Genomic DNA, 20,698 nt, shown 5'->3' on the forward strand with positions numbered 1-20,698 from the left:
AAATACAAAGCAAAATTAAGATGTCAGAATGTGTGTCACTAACTTGTGTCAATCCACCTATGTGCAGCTTAAAACCTTAACGTACTAGCATTTTGCCTTATGTTTTCAACAGAGAGGACATCTGTTTTCATTTTTCAACGGTGATTAAATGCACAAGTTATTCAGTGGATACATGCCTCAGTACATTTTTACTCCACACGTATTGGGAACAAACCCATATGGATTTATTTAAGGTTTACGTTTCATGTTTGTTTTTGATTATTCAAATAACATGCATTACACCTGCATCAGTTCACAATAAGTTTATTTTATGTGAAGAAAAGCTTTGCCATTAATGAAAAAATTCAGTAGAAAACAGTACCTTCTGCTTTCAATCTAGGTTACTCAAAAGTAGAAGCTGGTATTAGTGAAAACTTCAGTAGAAACAAATCTGTAGGAAACATGTTCTTGGCACATGAAGTAAAAGCTTTAAACACATTAAGTTTGAATAGAGTATTTACCATGCAACCATGCTGGCAGAAAAGCCAGTTTGTAATGGCTGGTATTTGTCCCTCAAGAAAGAAACATGGAAGACACTTAAACCTGCTTACATAACATTAATTGTATATAAATATGGTGTCACCATAATTGACAGTCTTTATTCAGGCCAGCCATTTAGTTTAGCAGTTCTAAATAAGTAATAGGCACTTTGCCTTTCTGACTTCCCCTTTCACCCATCAGCCAGTCTGAATCCATGCCCGGGATACTATACACTGTTATCACCTAAAAATAGAAACACATCATTATAATCTTATAATTGTCTGGAAAAAAAAAAGAGTCTATCTTCATGTGATTTACAAGGTCTTAGAAACAGGATTAACCAAGTTAAACTGAACATTTGAATATCCACAGACCAAATCTAGTGCTCATAAAAATTATTTCATTGGTTAAGGAAAAGAAGTAAATACGGTAGCATAGTTAAAATACTTCACCTCTTTTCTGAAGTTTTTTTAATTAATTACTGTTTCTCTTTTATTAGTTTTTTTAATCTATGTATCTTGTATACTGTCATCAACAGGCAACCTAGAAGCAAGTTCCCTGAATCTTCAAGTACATGACAGAAAGACAGGTGATGTTGATGGGCTACACCTTAACAGAAAATCTGAGGCCACAGCTTCCATCTAAGTCGCTGTCTACATAAGATAAAAGTCAAATAAAAATATGTAAGTAATGCATGCATTAAAAAGTTATAACATATTTTGTGGATGTTATTCTTCACCACTCAGCTACAGTCACATAACTAGGTGACTTTATTTTATATCTCTGCCTGCTTTGTATAGGCTCTCTGACTTTCAACTATTAAGAATTCAATTAGAAGAGGAGTAAGCACAGAACTACCACTGCCACCAAAACCAGAAGTGGTTTTACTTCCATATTCTTCTCAAAATGCAACATTTCGTGTTTGAAAGACTAATTATATTGATAACAGTGCTAGAGGTATGTTAAAAGGAAGACTGCATAGTTGAACCTTGATTGTCTAGAAAATTCTTCTTGCAAGCTGAGCAGGCATAACAAATGTTAACTCTCACTACAGAATATTAGGGTATACAGGTACAGGACACTAGCTTCTCAGAGTACTATTGAAGTTTAATTAAAAAGAAAATCAAGTACACAGATCTCTTCATGTAGCACATCTTAACTAGATAGTCACAAGAATTCTGAGTTTACTCTTAAATGACCAAGGTACTTAAAAAACTTACCTCATCTGCAAGTAGTGATAATTCACTGCTGTTTGCAGCATCATAATCATAGAGAACTCTAGCTTTCCTGCTGCCACTTGATGACTTCAGTTCACTGATGCCTGATGTAACTATTGAATTGCTTACTGAAGGCAATGAAGCAGAAGCTGAGGCCAAAACTGAGGGAGTAGAAATGCTCTGCACAGGAGTCGAGGAAGACTGATTATTGTTAGAGAGAAAAGTAGACGGAAAGCTGTAGGGGAAAACAAAACAAAAAGACTTCTGGGTGAATCAGTTCTACATGCCTTCACACCTAAATTAGTATTCTTGCCTTCATCAGTTACAGAATAGACAGCAATAGACAGCAGCAATTGGATAGCACCGATATTTGTACAAACCTAAATAAAGATTTGTTCATAATGCATAGTATAAACCAAGCCAATACACTTTAAAATAAATATTGCCACCGCAAAAAAAATTGAAAATTGCCACTTTAAAAAAATACAGGCAAGTACTATTGGTCAGACTTAATTCACACTTCATTTTAATAAACATTTATTTTGGCAGCTCTGCCAGTAAGAGTAACCTTCACCCCCTCCTGCTAATTCCTCAGTTTTATGGCTACACAAAGGTTTGTGTTAGTGAACCAGATCAGGGAAATAATATAGGTTAAAAACACAGCCCTCCTCTGAAAGCAGAAAAAAAGTCACAGCTATTTTTGTTATCTAAATCAGTTTGTTGATCCAGCTAGCTGCACGTTGTAAAGCAAAAATATTTTTAACACTAAACATGAACTTAAATCAACTCAAGACCCTCCTTTCTAGGTCAGATTACTGCTTGTTCTTTGCCAGCTGTACTGCTTGCCAGACACTTCCATGAAGTCAATTCAACTCATTAACGTGCCTGAAAAATAAGCCAGTAAACATATATATATATATATATATATATATATATATATATATGAACTGAATTGCAAAAAAGTGTTGCAACACAGAGGTGATACAACAGAAAGGACAAAACAACATGTCTAAAAAGTGGAAGGAGCAGAAAGGAGAGCAAGAGAGCCACGTATTTTGGGGTGGGGGATAAAGGGGACAGAACAGCATGGTTGTGAATGATGAGCTGTGAGACTGGGTTATCATCTTATGTCACTTTGCCCTGCATCCTGTGATGAAGTTCCATGGCAGACAAAACTCATTTAGTAGTTGATGCAGTCATTCCTTGTTGCCTTACTTTGTTCCAGTGCTCATCTGATTATACCTTAAGAGCAGGCCAGTGAAGGTTTTGAAAAATGGCAGAGCTGACAGAGAAAAAGGTGAGGGTCAGCAGGGAGAATTAGTCCAAGTCAGGATGATGTGGACCTGTAGCTCTATTTCCTTCCACTCTTCTTCTGACCAGTCTATGCATCAACTGGTCAATCAATTCCACACAACTTTGCTCATCAGTCCTTCTGCATAGATGCTTTTTCTTTACGATCCAGCATATGGACACGTTACCCCCCCACACTTTTTTTTTTGTGTAAGCAAATCAAATCAGCAGAACAGAGGGAGAAAAATCAACACCACAACATTTTCACAGTGATAACTCAGATGTGCCTTGTGACATATTTATTACTATCATAGTTGGCATTCAAAATTTAAAGGGACAATCAGCTGCTTATGAGTATCATTAAACAACTGTTTAATATACTGCTAAACCTGTTCTCTGTTAGCACAGTAATTACTTGTAGATCATTCCGCTCAGTTTGAAAGGTCACTGGTTTGTACAGCTAGTGGAGAAGAAAACTAAGACTTTCTAACCACCCGGTCAATCAGTAAAGCATTAAGTCTCACTTTTTGCAAAGCTCTATGTAGGTACATTACTGTAAATCTTCAGCTGTACAGAGATTGTCTGGGATTTAAATTTTTTTTTCAGCACTTGAGTAGTAGGAGTTTCACAGCTTGTGAATAGCAAAGGGTAAGATGGAAGACTAAATGCTGCCAAAACTTAGGCTTGGCTGTCAGGGAAGCTGAGAAAATTCAGAGCAAAAGCAGTTGTCAGAAAGAAAAAAAACAGCTAGAGTACTAGAATATTTGAAATAGATCTGTTTAGTTAAATACGGGGAACAACAACAAAAAAAAGATACTGCTTTTAACCTGGGAGATTTGATTCTTTAAGCAGCCACTCAGGAGAAGAATGCAGTAGAGGGATAAGTAGCTGGTGCTGCACTGAAGAGAAGCATCCATAAAACTATGTCTACTTATATAAAGAGAACTGAGTGAAAGTTTTCTTCTCACCTTGCCCACAGCTGACTCTGAAGAGTACATCAGCAAAATCAGTGGTCAGCCCTGGAACTTGAATAGTCTCACTGTGAACTGGGTTAGGGTTTATGCCCTAGATTCCGTGCCAGATAAAACATTTAATATGCATCTACTCCGGGAACCAAGTTTTTGTTTCAAGTAACAAACTATCCCACTTAGAGCTGGCACACCTTTGGTTCACTAAAGATCTCAAAAACAAAAATAGCCCCTCACAGCTCTTGGCTTTCATATGAGGATATGGCACAGTGTTGTTCTGAGATGTGTGAAAAGAGCACATGTAACCCAGCACTTTATATCCCTTTTTAACTGACAGAGTGCTTGCAAATACAACCAAAACCTAACTGAGCTGCCTAGGCTATTTATTTGGTGGCTATATCTGTCTCTGTGTAACGTGAGAAGAACACTTCACATACCCTGTTCACCTACTTAATCCAATAGCTACCAAAAATACTGCCCACCATGTACCTATAAAATGAGAAACTCTTCCAAAGCAAGGAGTGCAACTTGAGAACCTGTCTGTTTTAACCCACATAAGCAGATAAACCTAATTGGGCTGATTAAGGAACTTGGGATTTTTAAAAGCTTCTAAGCTTTTGGTCTTCTAGCAGTTAGTATTTTTGATAAAATTATGACAAGATCATAGCAACATAAAGATATATCCTTCTGTTTTCCTAAAGGCAGTATTTTCTTCAAATATACTATTTTTATACCTTGTAGCAGTTTACATACATTTTAAACAAAGACAGCTGTTCTAAATATGCTATACATCCTATAGCAAGATTTTAATGACAAATATGTTCTTTAGGTTAAACCTATTATGCTTAAAGCTTTCTGTTTGGCAAGTAAACTAGGATAAGAGTACAAATTTTAAAAACAACTTCTCAAAATATTTGTGTAAATATATTAAAGGGTAGGTGAAGTATAAGAGGCACTTGTCCTTATTTCAGTGAATGTTTATTCTCAAACTTCAGTTCTAAAACTCGCATTCAGGTGCTACCAAATCCTAAGATTGCATACTTCTTTCAATGCAATGTAGCTTTAAAGATGTAGCTTCTTTAAAAGACAGATTAAAGATTTTTTGGAAAAGTCTTTAAACTATCTATTTAAACAAACTGAGGAAAGGACATAAAATACCACAGGAAGTAGCAAGTCAGGAAAAGGACAAGAATTAAAAACACTTTTGTTTTTACTTCCTCTTCACGAGAAACAAAAGCAAAGATACTTTATAGAGGCAGTTATTTAAAACAGCCACTACAGTAAACTTTTAAATACAGACAACCCTTCAGTGCATATGCTCACCTAAATAATATGGTTTGGAATAGCCCTAAGACAGACTGGCTGGTAAAGAAGAATTTGAATGGAGAAACTGTATAAAAAGCAAGCATGTATATCTCTTTACATCACCACCAACCACAAAGAAAGAATTATGAACACAGATTAGCATCAGGCAGTTTCTTCTCTTACTTTAAAAAACGCCAAAGCCACAAAACATTAAAAGTAGATAAGCTTGCCCATTCCATTGCAGGTGTTTTGGATTACTGATTACAGATATGCTGGCGACTCAACAGTGGAGAACGTAGTTTCATTTCAAATCAGTTAGTGGCTAGTTACAAATTAAGAGGCAACATGAATTTATGGGCAGTGCAACAACTTTTCCTATATCGTACAGCGGTTCTGTAGCAAAAAGGATAAGATAACTGAATGATTACAATTAATAACAAGATTTTTTTTTTTTGCCATTAAATAATGTTACCATGGGCTCACCTTCCTCAATAATAAAAAATATAAAATCTCAATAAAATAACCTTCAACAGGCATTAGTCCAATGTGTAGACTTAGGGAAGTAGTTATACTGGGGTAATTAGGGTAAGCAAGTGGAAGGTGTCCCTGCCCATGGCAGGGGGGTCAGAATCAGAGAATCTTTAAGGTCCCTTCCTATGCAAACCATTCTATGATTCTATGAATCACAGATTAATTACACTAGAAGAGATATTTTCTCTTAGTCCAGCACAACCCATGTGTTCACTACTGTTGTATCAGTGCAAGTTTTCCTACTATTGATAAGCACTTAGAAAAGTTTTTTTTTCTGAAGTTTTTACAATGTTACTACCTTCCAAGTGTTTCTGGAGATCCAACATATATTGGTAACATTGTGCATAGTAGGTCATCTGAGCTTCAACAAAATCATTCAGACAACGAAGATGATGTGCCTGTAACACAGCAAGGAATTCAAGTTTTTAGCCCGCAAAAACTCCGGATTGCATTAGAAAGATGAGTCTACTCATCACGTTGGTAAGGCCAACATTAGGACACAGGATTTATGCCACGTAGGCACTGTGCCTGGATTTAGCAGGTAGCTACAATAAAACGTCACAAATCAGCGTAATCAAGCACAAAAAAATAGGTTCTGTCCAACCATCATGCCATTTACCTAATATTGTTTCCACAACAGAATATTTTAGCATGTTTTTGTGGTTTCAATATTCATCTAATCTGATGAATGGAAAGCTAAATTGAAAGAATAAAAATGAAAACACCTGAGTTCAAGGTAAATGGAAAATTAAAAATAAATTCAGTGGATACTAAAGTATAATACAAAAAAAAACGGCTGTGGGATACTTTTTAAGGCAGTAAGGTGAAATCTAGTAGCCCACTGTTCCCAAGTAGTTTAGTGTAGATTTTTGTTGTTGTTTTAAAAGGAAGTGCCTGGATTTTAACTGTTCCCCACCCCCCGCCTTTTGTGTACTCACATGTGTGCTGCTGATTCCTTCCAGCAGAAGTCTGGTAATCTCTGCTTGACGGTCAAATTCACTCTGAGTAATTCGTACTTCCTGTTCAGACTAAAAGCAAGTATGCATATTAGGTATTTGCACAATGCATTCTATTAAACTTTCCAATCACAACAGTCCAATTTTATTCAGAGCTACTCATACAAATGCATTTAATCACATGTTTAGGTGTTTGAATCCTGTGCTGCTTCTTTGCAGATTTTCACTACACAAAAATAAATAATTGTTTTCTAGGTTCAGAACCATCGAGGCTCTATCTACATGACAAACACCTTTAACATCCGATACCTACCACATAGATCCAACATATGCAAAAGGAGGGCATTTTTCTGCCAGCAATATTACCCCACCTCTCCCAATAACAAACCAAGTATTCATCAGCACAACAGTGTCTGAACCACAGGTTCTGCTGGCACAGCAGTGGCAGTCAAGGACAAGGCGATTTTTTTCCATATTTCAAGTTAACAGGGCTCTACTCAGGTAATTTAGGGTAAACCTGACCTGATTTTTGCCAGACAACCACACGACAATCAGCTAGACGTAAATCTGTGTCAGGACTAACAGGATATTTCATATATTAATGTTGCATACTAACCACCAATCTACTAAAACTATTTCTGGAGTTTGGAATTGAGGTGTCTTAAAAAAATGTATCTGGACTATATCAAATGTTCTAATCCTAACTAGAGTAGAGTTTCTATTAAAATGATTGGATTCAATTTTGATACTTAAAGAATTACAATTTGTTTTTTCCTCGTTACCTACCTATCAAGGATTTTTAACTGGATCTAACAATCATAGCAGTTTTAAAGGACTTAATCTAGCATGAACTGAATTATTTCAGAGTATTTTGGAAAAAAAGGACACTACTCAAAAGACACAAATACACAGAAATCTATGTTGTAATATTTAAGACTTACTGTTCCAAGACACAGTGTCCTCAGTCCTGGAATCTTTATTACCCTGCCTCAGTGCTTACATGCATTTAGTTCCTTCTGTTATTCCCCAGAAACAAACCCAAGGGGGAAATCTGCATTAAATCCAAGATAGAGCAGTTACTCTTCTTAGCACAATGGAGTAGGGAAATATATTTTCGTGAAACTATTTTTTCCAGTTTCCTGAGGTTTTTATGTGGTTGCAAACATTTTGCTCTTGCATGGCATTAATGCTAATCAATATGGAAAGCCATGTGGAAGGATCTTAATCTCAGAAATAAGCACAGAAGAATAACGCAGTTACTCAAGAAATATTTTTCGTCTAAGTCACTGCAGCTGTGAAGGCTTACACATTAATCAAGCACAGTGAGAAAGCAGCTATAGGGTACTGCGTGTTTCCTACTCAAAACTGAGAGATTGTATGTATCAAGTTACAAACTAATTACATTTTCGAAGTTTGTTGAGGCAAGAAACTTCACTTGGAATTTTCCTATTAAATCTTTGTATTGATATCAGTGAAATCCATCTGGAAGTCCCCAAGAGAAATAAAAGAACAAGCAGTGGAAAACAGCAATTCTGATAGCCGAGAGGGGAAGAAAAGCATTCCCTTCTGTATAGCCAATATCTTAATTTCCTCTACAAAAACAACAAAATAATACATAAACTATTTGGAGATTAAAAGACTAGTCTCCCAGTTCTCTGAAGCCAGAAGTTGCTAACATTTTCTTTCTTCCTGCCAGGTAAGTAAACACATGAGAATAGGAAGCTGTAAGAGGACGAAACATCCATGAGAATAACTGACCAATTGCCTTTAGGAACCTGTCCAGGTTTCTTCAGTATAATGCATGGGGTATAGTTTGTTCTGAATAGTATCTGCTTTCTATATGGTTAAGAAAAAAAAAAAAAGGAATGTACGTAATTCATGACATGATTTAAAGCTTTTAGTCTCCCTTATATTATAGAGGAGCTGAAGAACCACCCTTCAGCCCAGTTATTTTTCAGATGTACCTACTTCCTAATTTCAGTTGCTTAAGCTAAGCGCTGCATTCTCTTGTGACAGTATGGAGAAGGGCTGTAATAAAAAACAATGTCACATGGTTTTATTGACATTTCTGGCAAGCACTCCAGTGTTTTGTATACTGCTTTATGTTCTGAGTAAAAGCTGATGGTCAGTGTTTTTCAGGACAGGTTAGATTACCATACCTTTACCTTTCTGAAAATTTTCAAAAAAAAGCTTAAAGGGTTCATTGTTAACAGGACACCTTGCCAGTAACTTTTGAGAGACAAGTCTTGTAGTTCTTTTTCTAGTCTGTCTTGTCACATGACAGTCATATGGTACTAAGCAACAGTTAGCCAGAAACAGCTTACTATAAGACATGCTACAGACTTTGTATCGCCATTGGAATTTGGAAGGCCCTAGAGGGAACCAGAGTATTCTGATGCAATGCAACAGCATTAGACCAAAATCAACAACATGCAATATCCTTTATTACATTATGCCAGCACAAGTTATTGTTTCAGAATTCTGCCATTTCTAAATTGTTTACTTACTTTTGTCACTTCCTCAGCCCATATCTAGTCAGCATTAAAAGTGTGGGGAAAAATAAAAACATACACAAACTTAGAGATTGGTGGTACTTTATTACAGAATGCAACTCTATGCTGTCTTTTAATTATTTTTCTGTCCTCAGAACTTCACAGAGATTTGAGAGGCTCTATGAAAAAGCTAATTGCCTAAAGCCCTTCATATACAATGAAGCTAAATTAAGTACAGATAGCACTTAATCTCTGCAATAAATTCATAAATAAGTTCATACACTGAAAAATACCTGACATGTAGAACTTGACCGATTTAAATATATACTTGTAACATTATTACAGTTTAAGATTTAAGATTAGCAAGTGATATGAATAAAACTAAGATACTATATGGATGAAGTTAGGTTATCTTGATATGTTAGAATACTGGAAACTATGGAAAGCTATTCTCAGTTTAACAACACATTAGATAAACACTGAAACAGACAAATTAATGATTTCTCTTGCTAATTCCATTACCAGTTTCTTATTTCACAAGAATTTTCATTGAAACTAAGCTTAATAAAATACTCTCAAATTGAGAATTCAAGTAGGAGCACGTAGCACAGCAGTCATAGAACTGCAAGGAATTTACTCTAGAACTTAATTACTTCACCTTGCTGTCCCAATCCCCTCTTGCAATGCAGCTGTCCTTTAACCTCCCTATTTCTCCAGTTCTAAGAAGATGACACAATCAGGACTTTGGTAGGAAGAAACGTCCATAAAAGCTGCAGAAGCAAGTTGAAACAAACAAACTTAGGTGCTCCTTTACCTGATCACAACTGAGAAACCTGTAACACTTACTGCAATGAGACCCACGATGCTGTGCAGATCCCAGACCCAAACTATGTCACGACAAACTGCTGTACATTATTAACACCCTCCTCCCCCACTTTCACAATTATGGTGCTAAAACCATACTTAAGTTAAGCCCTTCACATATGTGACATTACCCAGTTCCAGCTATTCATAAAAGACAGCTTGAAGAAAATGAATAGTTTCTGCATATTCCTGGCTGTTTCACATCACTTATTCCTACCCCTATGAAAACACGAAAATAAAATAATTCCTTTCCCTTCAATGGGTAAAACTAATTTCACAAGGGATAAAAAAAGTAATCGATTCCTTTGCAGCTTAAATTTACACTAATAAATTCATATGAATGCAAACACAGTATTGCATATTTTCAGATCATCAGAAATATTTCTGATGAAAACATCTAATGCTATACACCAGAAGTGTATTTAGTATACTTATATATAAGTTAGCTACAGACCCTGTTTGGAATGGAAAATGTCTGAAACAAAGCCAAATTAGCAGGATAGCAAGAGGAACCATTTGACAGAAAATGAATGAACACAGGAGGCCAACAAACCTTCAGCCATTTTACATGCAGCAAGTTGAGCACGTAAGAGACATTTACCATAATGTTATTCTCTTCAGGCTGAGAGGTGTTTAGTTGCTTAAATACATAGATAAAAGACAAAAGCAAGTTACAACAGTGAATATAGCAGGTGAACAGATTATTGGCACCAAACGCTGCAAGTTTAAGCTAAGCAAGACTATGAACTGAATATTGAAATTCAAACAGTTTTATTTAGCTCTTCTAAATACTGATCTAAGCTACTTCAGTTGTACAATAAGCATGGTAAAATAACTTCAAATACATTTACAACAGGAAAAATATTTAAAAGTAGATCCTAATTTATGACTTTATTCCATCCTGACGAATAAAGTAGTGAAACAAACATTTGATTCAATACATTTTGCTAGCCTATCAGGTTCAGCTGTGTTTGTCAGACATCTTCCTTCAAAAAGAAGTGAGCCAGCAGAAGGCAAACCATGTCATCACACCTATATCCATGTTAGCCTCCCTTTCTATATTGCAGAGGGTAAAAGTAGAGATGCAATTTTTTCACTTCTCTGGGAACTCTAAAATCCAATACTTCTCAGACAGGCATACTGCTGTCAAAATGTAATTAAAGTTGAAGTATAGGCAAGGTAGTGATGTAAGAAGCCTCGAGTTTCATGCTCTACCACCACAAAATTACTTGTGAGTAAAACTGAATTACTTGTTATAAGAATATTTAAGACTGGTCAAGTAGCAGCAGCAGCAACTGTCAATAGTTTTGTCCAAGCATGCAGCTCTGGATGATTACACTGGTGATGGAACTAATAAACTCAACACAGAACCTTCCTTTTAATAGTAAACTCAGCAGGAACAATTTCCTCACGGTATTTCTACTTAAGAAGTACAACGTATACCTGCTACCACGATAATAAGCAAAACTTTTTTTTTTTTCCTTGAGGGGGGTATTGGGGAACAGGGAAATTAACTTTGAACAAATCCAAGTAAAGGAATAGTTTATTATCCATTGCTACTCTATTCAGTGCTTCCAAATTCCACTGCGAGATGACTAATCACCTGTTCTGCACTCCATTAGTAACCTTACAAATTACAGAAAGTTTGACAAGCAGAAAATTAACTTTTTGCATAAAATTAACATAACACAAGGAAAAATGTGTACATGGATCTAAAAACCTATCAATTGTTTAAATACACAGGGATAGCATGCATGACATGGAGGATTGACAAAGGCAGAACCATAAGGCAGATGTGGGTTTTTTTGTTTGCTTGTGTTTTTTGTTTGTTGTTTTTTTAGAAATGATCACCACCCCAAAGATGTGAGGTGCTTCATCTATGAAGCTCAGTCACACCAATGATGCTTCTGAGACCTTTAGAACAGTGATCTATTCAGAAACACCAGCAAAGTCTGAGAATCCCATTTCTGCCTCTTCATGCTGCACACCATGCACATTCTTCCATTTAAACTCAGTATTTCTTCAGAATCTGAGTGCGTGAAACCTACTGCACTAAATGCCCTAACTCCCAAGGCAGAAGGTTGTGGGGTGGTAGCAGTCACTTCAGTATCCATCGTTTCTTTCACTAACTGTTGCAATTTCAGTCAGTAGATAATTCTGAAAACACTTCAAGCACATGCTGCTGAAATTGCATACATTTGATTATCTAGTCTGCAGTACTTAAAATACTGAATTTATAGATATCTTAAGCAGCTTTTTAGTTGAGGCAATAAGAATGGTTAAGAGATGCAAGTTTAAGAGTCCTGTCTTGTTTAGTGATGTGAAGCAAGAAACTACAAGATTTTGATATAGTGATGTTAAGTCTAGATGGGTATATAAATTGGGATTGTATGTATGCTTCAACACTTGCAAAGATTCAAATAAATAAAATCTAAAATTAAAATAAACACCAGGATTTATGACATGACAAACGTGTTTTGTCACAGATTTCCTCAAGACCCTGCATGATTTATACTTACAACTGTCTGGCAGATTGTAGCAAGTTATTTTTGGCACTACAGGCTCATCTAGTAGTGAACAAGGGTAGAATATTTACTTGGATCAAGTAAATTCAGCTGAATGGAACACCTTAAAATAAGAGACTAACATCTTGATCAGCAATTCACTTTCATTTCCTTGTGACGCATTTCTAATAAATTATCTCACCTAGAAAAAAAAGTGATGGCAAGAAGCTAGTACTGGAAACCTAACCAAGAAGTCAGACTTATTTATAACAAGTGTGAAAGTTATGGACAAGTTTAAAATACTACTTACTGCGGCTCGAGCTTCTGCAACTTTTGCCTTCTTCAATCTGGTTTTTGCTGCATCCAAATCCAGTCTTTTATTTTGTAATAGTTTACGTTCTTTCTGAAAGCAAGTTAGGTTAGTTCATGAGATAAAGCAGATTCAAAAGCAAAATCCTGTCTATTTGGATCCCTCCCCCCCCAACATCACATACAAAAAGGGTTCTCCAGTTGAACAAAGAAGCAGAATTAGCTCCTAACTATCCTCACACAGTTTATACTCAAGGCATGTACCTTTAAAAGTACAATAGTTACAAAAAGCAAGACTTCAGAATTTTGATTGGTCAAAAGGAAGGAGAATACAACAAGGGCACAATTTTATCTGACCTTTTCTAAATTAGTTTGAGGAAACCAATAGTGCACAGTTATCTACTACTTCAGAAATTTACACTTCCAACCATTTTGAAATGCTGAAGAACACACGCTTCAACTTACAGTAATAGTTTTGTAGTCTCCTTCAATGAAGTTTTTTAGGGGAGTAAGAAAGTTTATAGCAGAAGTCTGAATTAGTTCTCTGTCTGCTGTTCCAATTCGCTTTTGTGTTTCTCCACATTTAATGAGTGCATTTCCTGCAAGTGAGAAAATACGATAGTTTCACAGCAATTCAGGCAGGTGGTTATCAAAACAAGTTACTATGGGAACAAGAATTAAAGCCAACAGTTTGAAAGACTATCCAACACCATATTAGGTACTTTCAAAATACATTAGAATCACCTAATAATGCTAATTCTTCTTGTTTTATATTAATATCAATCACAGGGCAAGGCCAGATTTCAATACAAATAAATACAGCATTGTAGAAGCTGCATTAGATATGGCAACGCCATTGTGCACACCTGTTAGGATTGGATATTGTAATCCGTATATTAATCTAACAACTTCCTTCCCTTGTACCACATTTAAAAGTAATTAAACAAGAGTACTTGATAACAAGGAAAACACCTGCTTAGCTACTAGAAAATGCTTCTCTCCTCACCCCCATGATCAGCTCCAACTTCATGCATGTAGCTTTTGTACATTAACCGAACAATACTTTGAAATTTTGTTGTAAGTTAGGTAAGGAAGCTCAAGTTAGTAGATCAGGAATACAGTTCTCATTAGTATGTTTCAACAAACCCTCAAGACTGAGTTAGAAGATGCACTCACTAAGTTCTCAGACAATAAATACTTTTGTAACACACGAGGTAACTTCCTAGAGGAAGATGAGAAATATAATTTTACATTGTTCAGAAAAGAAGAGATCTGTGCATTTTCCCCCCTCTCCCCTTCATTTGTTGTTTTCACTTACCATAGGCTGTTCCTGGGCCAAATTCATTACCAGCATCGATCATATACTGGCCTAGTAACTCTGGATTATTCATACGACTTGGTGCTTTCCGGTCCAGTTTCTCATAGACAAATTCTTCTATCCTGGCATCTAAAAAAAATGTGTATTTCAAACACTATCACTCAAAACACAACTTACAAGTAGAAAAGAAAAAAAATAAAAAGGAAAAAGAAAGCAGAATTTCTAAACCCAGATATTCAAACTCAACATTAAGCAAACAATGTGAAGTTGAAGATACTGTTTTTGGAGACTATCTATATTCCACATTTGTCATGCTTGCTTCAAGTGCTTCTTAGAGTCTTCCGTGAAAGTGAAAAGCTATACTTTTTTTTTTTCCCCCTCCTATAATCGGGTTTTAAAAATTTGGGCCAGAAGTCTTCACTCTAACTTAAACACTTCTCCTTAAATACAAACCAAAAGTACCACGCATAGAAAACTACAAAGCTGGGAAGTGTTAAAGACTCAGCATCTAGAGAAAATAAGTATTTAGTAAAGGAATTGTTAGGAACAAACATTTCAGTTCTTCTTGCCTGCTTCAAAATGATTTGTATTGTACAGGAAGTTTAATATTATGAAATAGAGCAATGAAATTCCTTGAGCCACTGCATCTGCATGAAAAACTTTAGAGTTCTTACAGACACCTAATATTTCTGGATCTGGAGTCAGAAATTCATTTTAAAAGGAAACAAAGCAAAACAAAAATCCACTAGATCCACTACTAGAGTAGGGAACCAATGCTATAGTTTAAAGCCTTTTACATTTGAAAGGTTACAGAAGAACAGGAAGAAAGCAATTGGTACAGCACCTCCGATTCCCAGTGGCTCTTCGAAGTGTGCCCCTCTGTAACTGCAGCCTTCAAAACTGCTGAAGTTAGTCATAATTTAGGCAATACCTATGCCAGTAAACATTTACACTGGCAAGGCTATGAATTCAAAAGTTGCAAACAAAACAAAAAAAAGGACTCCTTACTTGGATTTGGCTGCAATAACACTTCTGTTTGTTTCATTATTTTCTCTGTCCACAGCTTAGTGCATTCTGCTTTGCTGAGGAGGTTCTCCAGGTGAGCATCCAGTTCAGTCTTCTCTGCTTGACCAAGCTTTTCTTCTGTGAACTATGGTTAGTCAAACAGGTTGAAAACAGTTAATTCATAGAAATAGTTTCCCAGTGCAAGTTTAAGACAGTAACTATTCACTCTCATTGCTTGCACATCAAGTTATTCAGACATCACTGAAAACCTAAGGATAGATTTGAAAGTTAAGTTCAACAATCCACCATTATCATCAGCAAAAAAAAAGGGAAGGGGTTTTTACTCACACTGAGATGAGGAGGGTAATTTACAACATTATGAAGAAATCTTCTGGTCTACCTCTTCTTGCTACCAAGAGTTCTCACTTGAAGCATTTTGTCCAACTTTGCACAGTGCTCATGAAAACAAGAGCCAAGAGAGCCCAGAGGTAACAGAGGCAACTTCAAGATTAATTCAGCATTCTGAGTTTTGTAATTAAGGTTGTCCCTTCTCCCATGGGGAAAGCTGAAGACGTAACAGATTCTCACTGCAGATACCTTTACTGTATTTAGAGTGTTATCCTGTCTACAGCAAATAGGGCAAGAAGCAGTGGGTTCAAAATTCAGTATGGTGATTTAAATCAGACATCAGAGAAAGCTTTCAAGGCAAGGACTGAACGTTAAAATAAGACTGTCCTGGGAAGTTGTGGAATATACACTGGTCAGGGAGGAGGGAGAGGGCATTTTAGAATAGGACAGACAAATGCTTCAGGAACTGCTTAGATAAAACTGATCCTGTTAAGCTTTACAGAAACAGTAAATTGACCTCTTGAGTTCTCTTTCAAGCTGTATTTTTAGTGAAATCCAATGCAACTGCATTTAGCTAAATAAATACAGTAGACGATTCATTTCAGTTGATATTAAATTCATGTCGAGTCTTATTACTCCACAACCAGTTTGTACTTCAGTCCCAGTTCCCTGGGAGAGAAGGAAGACACGTTTCATGTCAGGGAACAAAACAAAACCGGAACTAAGGGCTTGGCCTGACTTTCCTCGGATCGGTGGTTCCGCATGATGATGATGATCTCATCACTTGACAGCCTGTTCAAAGGCAGGCATTCTCAGAAGAACCTGGTTTAGGATTAAATCCTTAACAGTCTTTCCAGTTAAGAAAACAGTACTAGAAGCACTCCAACTGTCAAACCTGATTCTTAGCAAGCTCTTAGGTGGAATATTTAAACTCACAGTAAAACACAAGAACGTAATACAAATAAAACTGCATTGTCCAAGTTGGTTTTAATTTCCATTTCACATAGAACAAAACCAGCTTTGATAGTGTGCACATCTAAAGTCTAGAGGCATGCTGCAGCATTTAGGGTTGTACATAAAAGTAAGCTGCCTTGGTGAGAAAGTTCAGCTGCAGTATAGGGAGGGAATAGAATTTAGGTATGGACCTGCTACTACTATTGTTTAAAAGGCTCCTTAAAACAAGGTCAGGCACTGTAAGTAGTTCTCAAAAACTTTTAACAGATTCATTAGAATACAATATAAATGGCTTTGAATTTGACTAATTACAAAGAATTGTATTTGTTTACAAAATGGCCTTTTCACTTAATATTTCCAGAACTCTACTTTGCAGTGTAAGGGCTGCTTACTCCATGTTAGACTTCCTGTACCCACTTAAAGGAGAAAAAAAAAAAAAAAAGCAATACAGAGCATATAGAAAATAGTAGTTTGACGGTATGGATTCCAGAACAGCTTTCTGTAACAAGTCACATCAGCAAGACACCTACCAAGCTATCGCTACCAAATTCCAAATATGCACACAGGTTGCATGAATGTGACCAGTTTACACAGAAGGAAAGTGTACTGTTCTGCAAACAACTGGGTTACTGTGGCCCCATCGACATTTTGAGTTTGCACTGCAAAATCCCTAGAAGGAGAAGTTACATCAAGACAGCCTCTAACTTCAGGTAGAAGTCACGGGTAATAAAAGTGTTCCTACTACTAAAGAGGAAAAGCCCAGCTCATTCCCATTTGCTATACATGCAGCTTGTCAATTACAGGGCCTGGCAAGAGGAAGGACACATTCCTACTACTACACTCTGTGACATTATTTATTTTACCTCAAATACTACGCTTGTTTTCTGCTTTGCTCCACAAATTGGAGCTGCTGCAAGATTCACTGAGAACAAGTCATTCAAAGCATTTTCTACTTGACGGAAGAAAGGACAGTTTTGGGATGCAGACAGCTGGTAGGCTCAACTTTGCCATAGATAATGAATGTAGAAATGAATATAGCAGTCTGAATATGGAATAGTCTCACAGAGAAAAAGGTTTTCTGGAACATAAGCATCAGGTGCTTGTTAGTAAGAGTCCCAATCCCCTTGGAACAGAAAAGCCTGTGAAACCTCTAACAAGGTGTTCGCTGTCTTGTAAGATGGCTGAAATAAGTTGAAATGGAAGTTAAGTGATTTTCTTACACACCATTTTATGCCGCTGAACTGTTTCATTTGTTTGTTTCTAATACCAAAGGAACTACTGTCAGATTACACCGTATTATCCAATGATGCCCAAACATAAAAAAAACAAATCCACAAACAGATTGCCTCTCAATCTCATCTGTAGGCCTCCCATAGCCAGTAACACAAATAAAGAAACAAAACGGGAGGAGCAGCAGTAGCACACACAGCATTAGCCACTCGGACCGCAATAATGTGTGAAGGATTCGCTCCTCCCTCTCAGCGGCTTCATTACGCTTCTCATTTTAGGAGATGACAAAAATCGCAAGGTCCCGCCACAGGCTCTTACAATGAGGGGTGAACTTCACATCCCTTTTTCCCTTGGCCAGCAAGAAAAGCTGAAGAAAGGAAGACAGGCTGGGAAGCACACAGCCCTGACAGAAGCCGTGGAAGGGGGGGCATGGAAAGACCTCCATCACAAAGGAAAGCCACAACTACTACTTGGAGTTCATTGCAATCGGAGCAATAATGTTTTCTGATGAGGTTGTATTTTCAGAGCTCTGCTGCTGATTGCTGGTTCTGCTTGAACATGGAGATTTAGGCCAATACGTCAGCCTGATCACACCAGATAACCTCTTTAATCCCGTGCCAAACCTGACCGTGACCCACGGAAAAATCACGAGAAACCACAGCGAATTACTACGCTCTGCTCGGACCTCCACCTCCCCACAGGAAATCTGGTCAGGTTTGATTATGTAAAGAAAGAGGATTACGGCTCAAGAAAACGGCGAAGGAACAAAAGCCAATTACAGTGCCCTCAGCGTGAAGAAAAGGGAAAACCGACTCAGAAACAATAGGCTGCCCAACGAGCCCCGAACCAGCCCACCCCCGGCAGACAGCAGCCTCGGCGTGTCCCGTCGGAGCCCCGCTTCCCCGGGCGGAGCCGCAGGAGCACCGGGCTGCCCCCGCCACCCCCGGGCCGGGCCAACGCCCCGCGGCGGCCTCACGGAGCCCAGTCACGGCGGTGCCCCCTCCGCCCCACCCCACCCCGCGGGGCGGCCCTACCTGCACGGCGCGGCTCAGGAAGGTGCCCGCGTCGGCCGCCAGCTTCTTCACGTTGAAGTCCATGATGTTCATCTTGCGGCGGCGGCACGGCGCTGACTCAGCTCCGGCGGCCGCCGCCGCTCCCGGCCCGGCCCGGCCCTGTGGGGAGCCGCCGGGGGGAGGGCCCGGGCCCGGCGCCGCCGCCGATTGGGCGCGGCCGCGGCGTCAGGCGCAGGGCCCGGATCGGCCGCGCAAGGGACGACGGCGAGCGCGGCGCCGGGGCGGGACCGGGCGGGCGGGCGGTGCTGCCCGCCGCTGGGGGGCGGCCGTGAGGGGCCGTGCGGGGTCGTGCCTCGCGCGCCGCCTGAGGGAGGCGCCCGCCGTTACCGCCCGCCTCAGGGCGTTCTGTGAGAGCGTGAGCCGGGCACAGCCTGGAAGCGGTCGTTCAGAAACTGTTGGTTTTGTGCAGAGACACAACCGTAAAGTAGCGCCCGAACATCACAGGAGTATTTGAAAACGCCTCGAGTACCATAACGTAACTTAGCGCCACCAATAAAGCAAGTTAGAAGAAAATAGTCTCTGGTTTTAATAATTTTTCCACTATTTTAACATCCCTCATTGTTAGTTTCGAATGCTCAAGAAGGAAAAAAGGACCTTTGGCATGGGCTAGCTAGTTTGAAAGGTTCACAAGGTGTTATCATTAGCCATGAATTAATATTCCCTGCTTGAAAGTGAACCTGGTCATTTGGCGAGGTAATTCACCGACTAATCCTAATGTTAAGTAACCCCAGGCTAGGTTTGATAAAGTTGGAGGAAATCCTAGGGCACGAAGGCAGGAAGTGAATTCCAGAACAAGGAAGTAACCGGAAGAACCAACACAATCTTTCTTAAGTGCTGGTCAGATTCCAGGAATTAAAGCCAAAACAAAAGCCAAGCCGTGTCAAGTTCCCGTTGTACCCATAGCACTGCTGCTAAGGAGAGGGACTGAAATTTATTGTATGCGTGCATTTGTTTACCTGAACGTGTTCTACCAGTTTCAGCTTTTATCATGTCACTTACATAATAGACACCTATGTGTGTAACTGTTTATATACAAAAAGTATATGGCATGTTTGTTTCCATTTCTTAAAAGGAGTTCTACTAGCATAATAAGGTCTCAGGAGTCTCTGGTGTTGGAGGAGGCAGTGCTGTGCTCTAGGTGGTCGTGTAAGAACTGGTTAGTATGTCTTGTGATATCAGCATACAATGTGTGAAAAGACAGCAGCAACAAAGATTTTACATTTGGAGATGCAAACGTAATTCTTTTCATAGCTTTCATTGGTGTTGCCAATAGCTCCCAGTGATGTCCCACAACAAGACAGAGATACCGAACAACTGAGTGCAGGGGTGCCTGACGCTGAGGCAGAAGCATCACCTCAGGTGAGAGGTACCCCAGGAATGCCTGGGACAAGTGGTGTGTTCAGGCTGGAATTCACAAAAGCCGACGTGGTCGAGCTCTGGCCAGAACAAAATACTGCTTATTCTTCTGTGAACCTTGCACCCTGTTGCTGCCCATGGCGTATAAGCCTCACCAACCAGAGAGGAAAGTGCTGCCCTCTATGGCGTATTGACAGCCTTGACACTCACCTCTTTCCTTCAGAAAATGGGGAGATACCTCTCCTTTCCTTGGAAGAGGAGGAAGAGTCTGATCTATTAAGCCCCCAAGGGTTAGAGCGCTCTTGTAGGCTTTGGAATAACTACTTTTGTTTCTTTCCTAGGGAGTGCTAAACACAACAGTCCCACTTCTTAGGACTGTGACTTAAATAGACATCACTTCCACCTTTAGCAGATGGGCTGTTTGGCTTATGTGGGGCATCGAATGTTATTTTCAGTTCC

The 20,698-nt window shown here is 38.6% G+C and overlaps 1 protein-coding gene across 1 annotated transcript; it reads right to left on the bottom strand.

Moving 5' to 3' along the window:
- Positions 1-290: 290 nt before the first annotated feature.
- SH3GLB1 (SH3 domain containing GRB2 like, endophilin B1) lies at positions 291-19,011 on the bottom strand. Its single transcript, XM_040564850.1, has 10 exons — positions 18,845-19,011; positions 15,282-15,423; positions 14,274-14,402; positions 13,421-13,554; positions 12,957-13,049; positions 6,769-6,858; positions 6,129-6,228; positions 5,783-5,786; positions 1,740-1,971; positions 291-762 (listed from the first exon to the last, which is right to left on the bottom strand). The coding sequence occupies exons 1-10, from the start codon at positions 18,914-18,916 to the stop codon at positions 655-657; spliced, it is 1,104 nt and encodes a 367-aa protein (XP_040420784.1). The 5' UTR covers positions 18,917-19,011; the 3' UTR covers positions 291-654.
- Between the last annotated feature and the right edge of the window lie 1,687 nt (positions 19,012-20,698).

The sequence above is a fragment of the Cygnus olor genome, chromosome 8 (assembly GCF_009769625.2).
Source record: "Cygnus olor isolate bCygOlo1 chromosome 8, bCygOlo1.pri.v2, whole genome shotgun sequence".
Classification (NCBI taxonomy): domain Eukaryota; kingdom Metazoa; phylum Chordata; class Aves; order Anseriformes; family Anatidae; genus Cygnus; species Cygnus olor.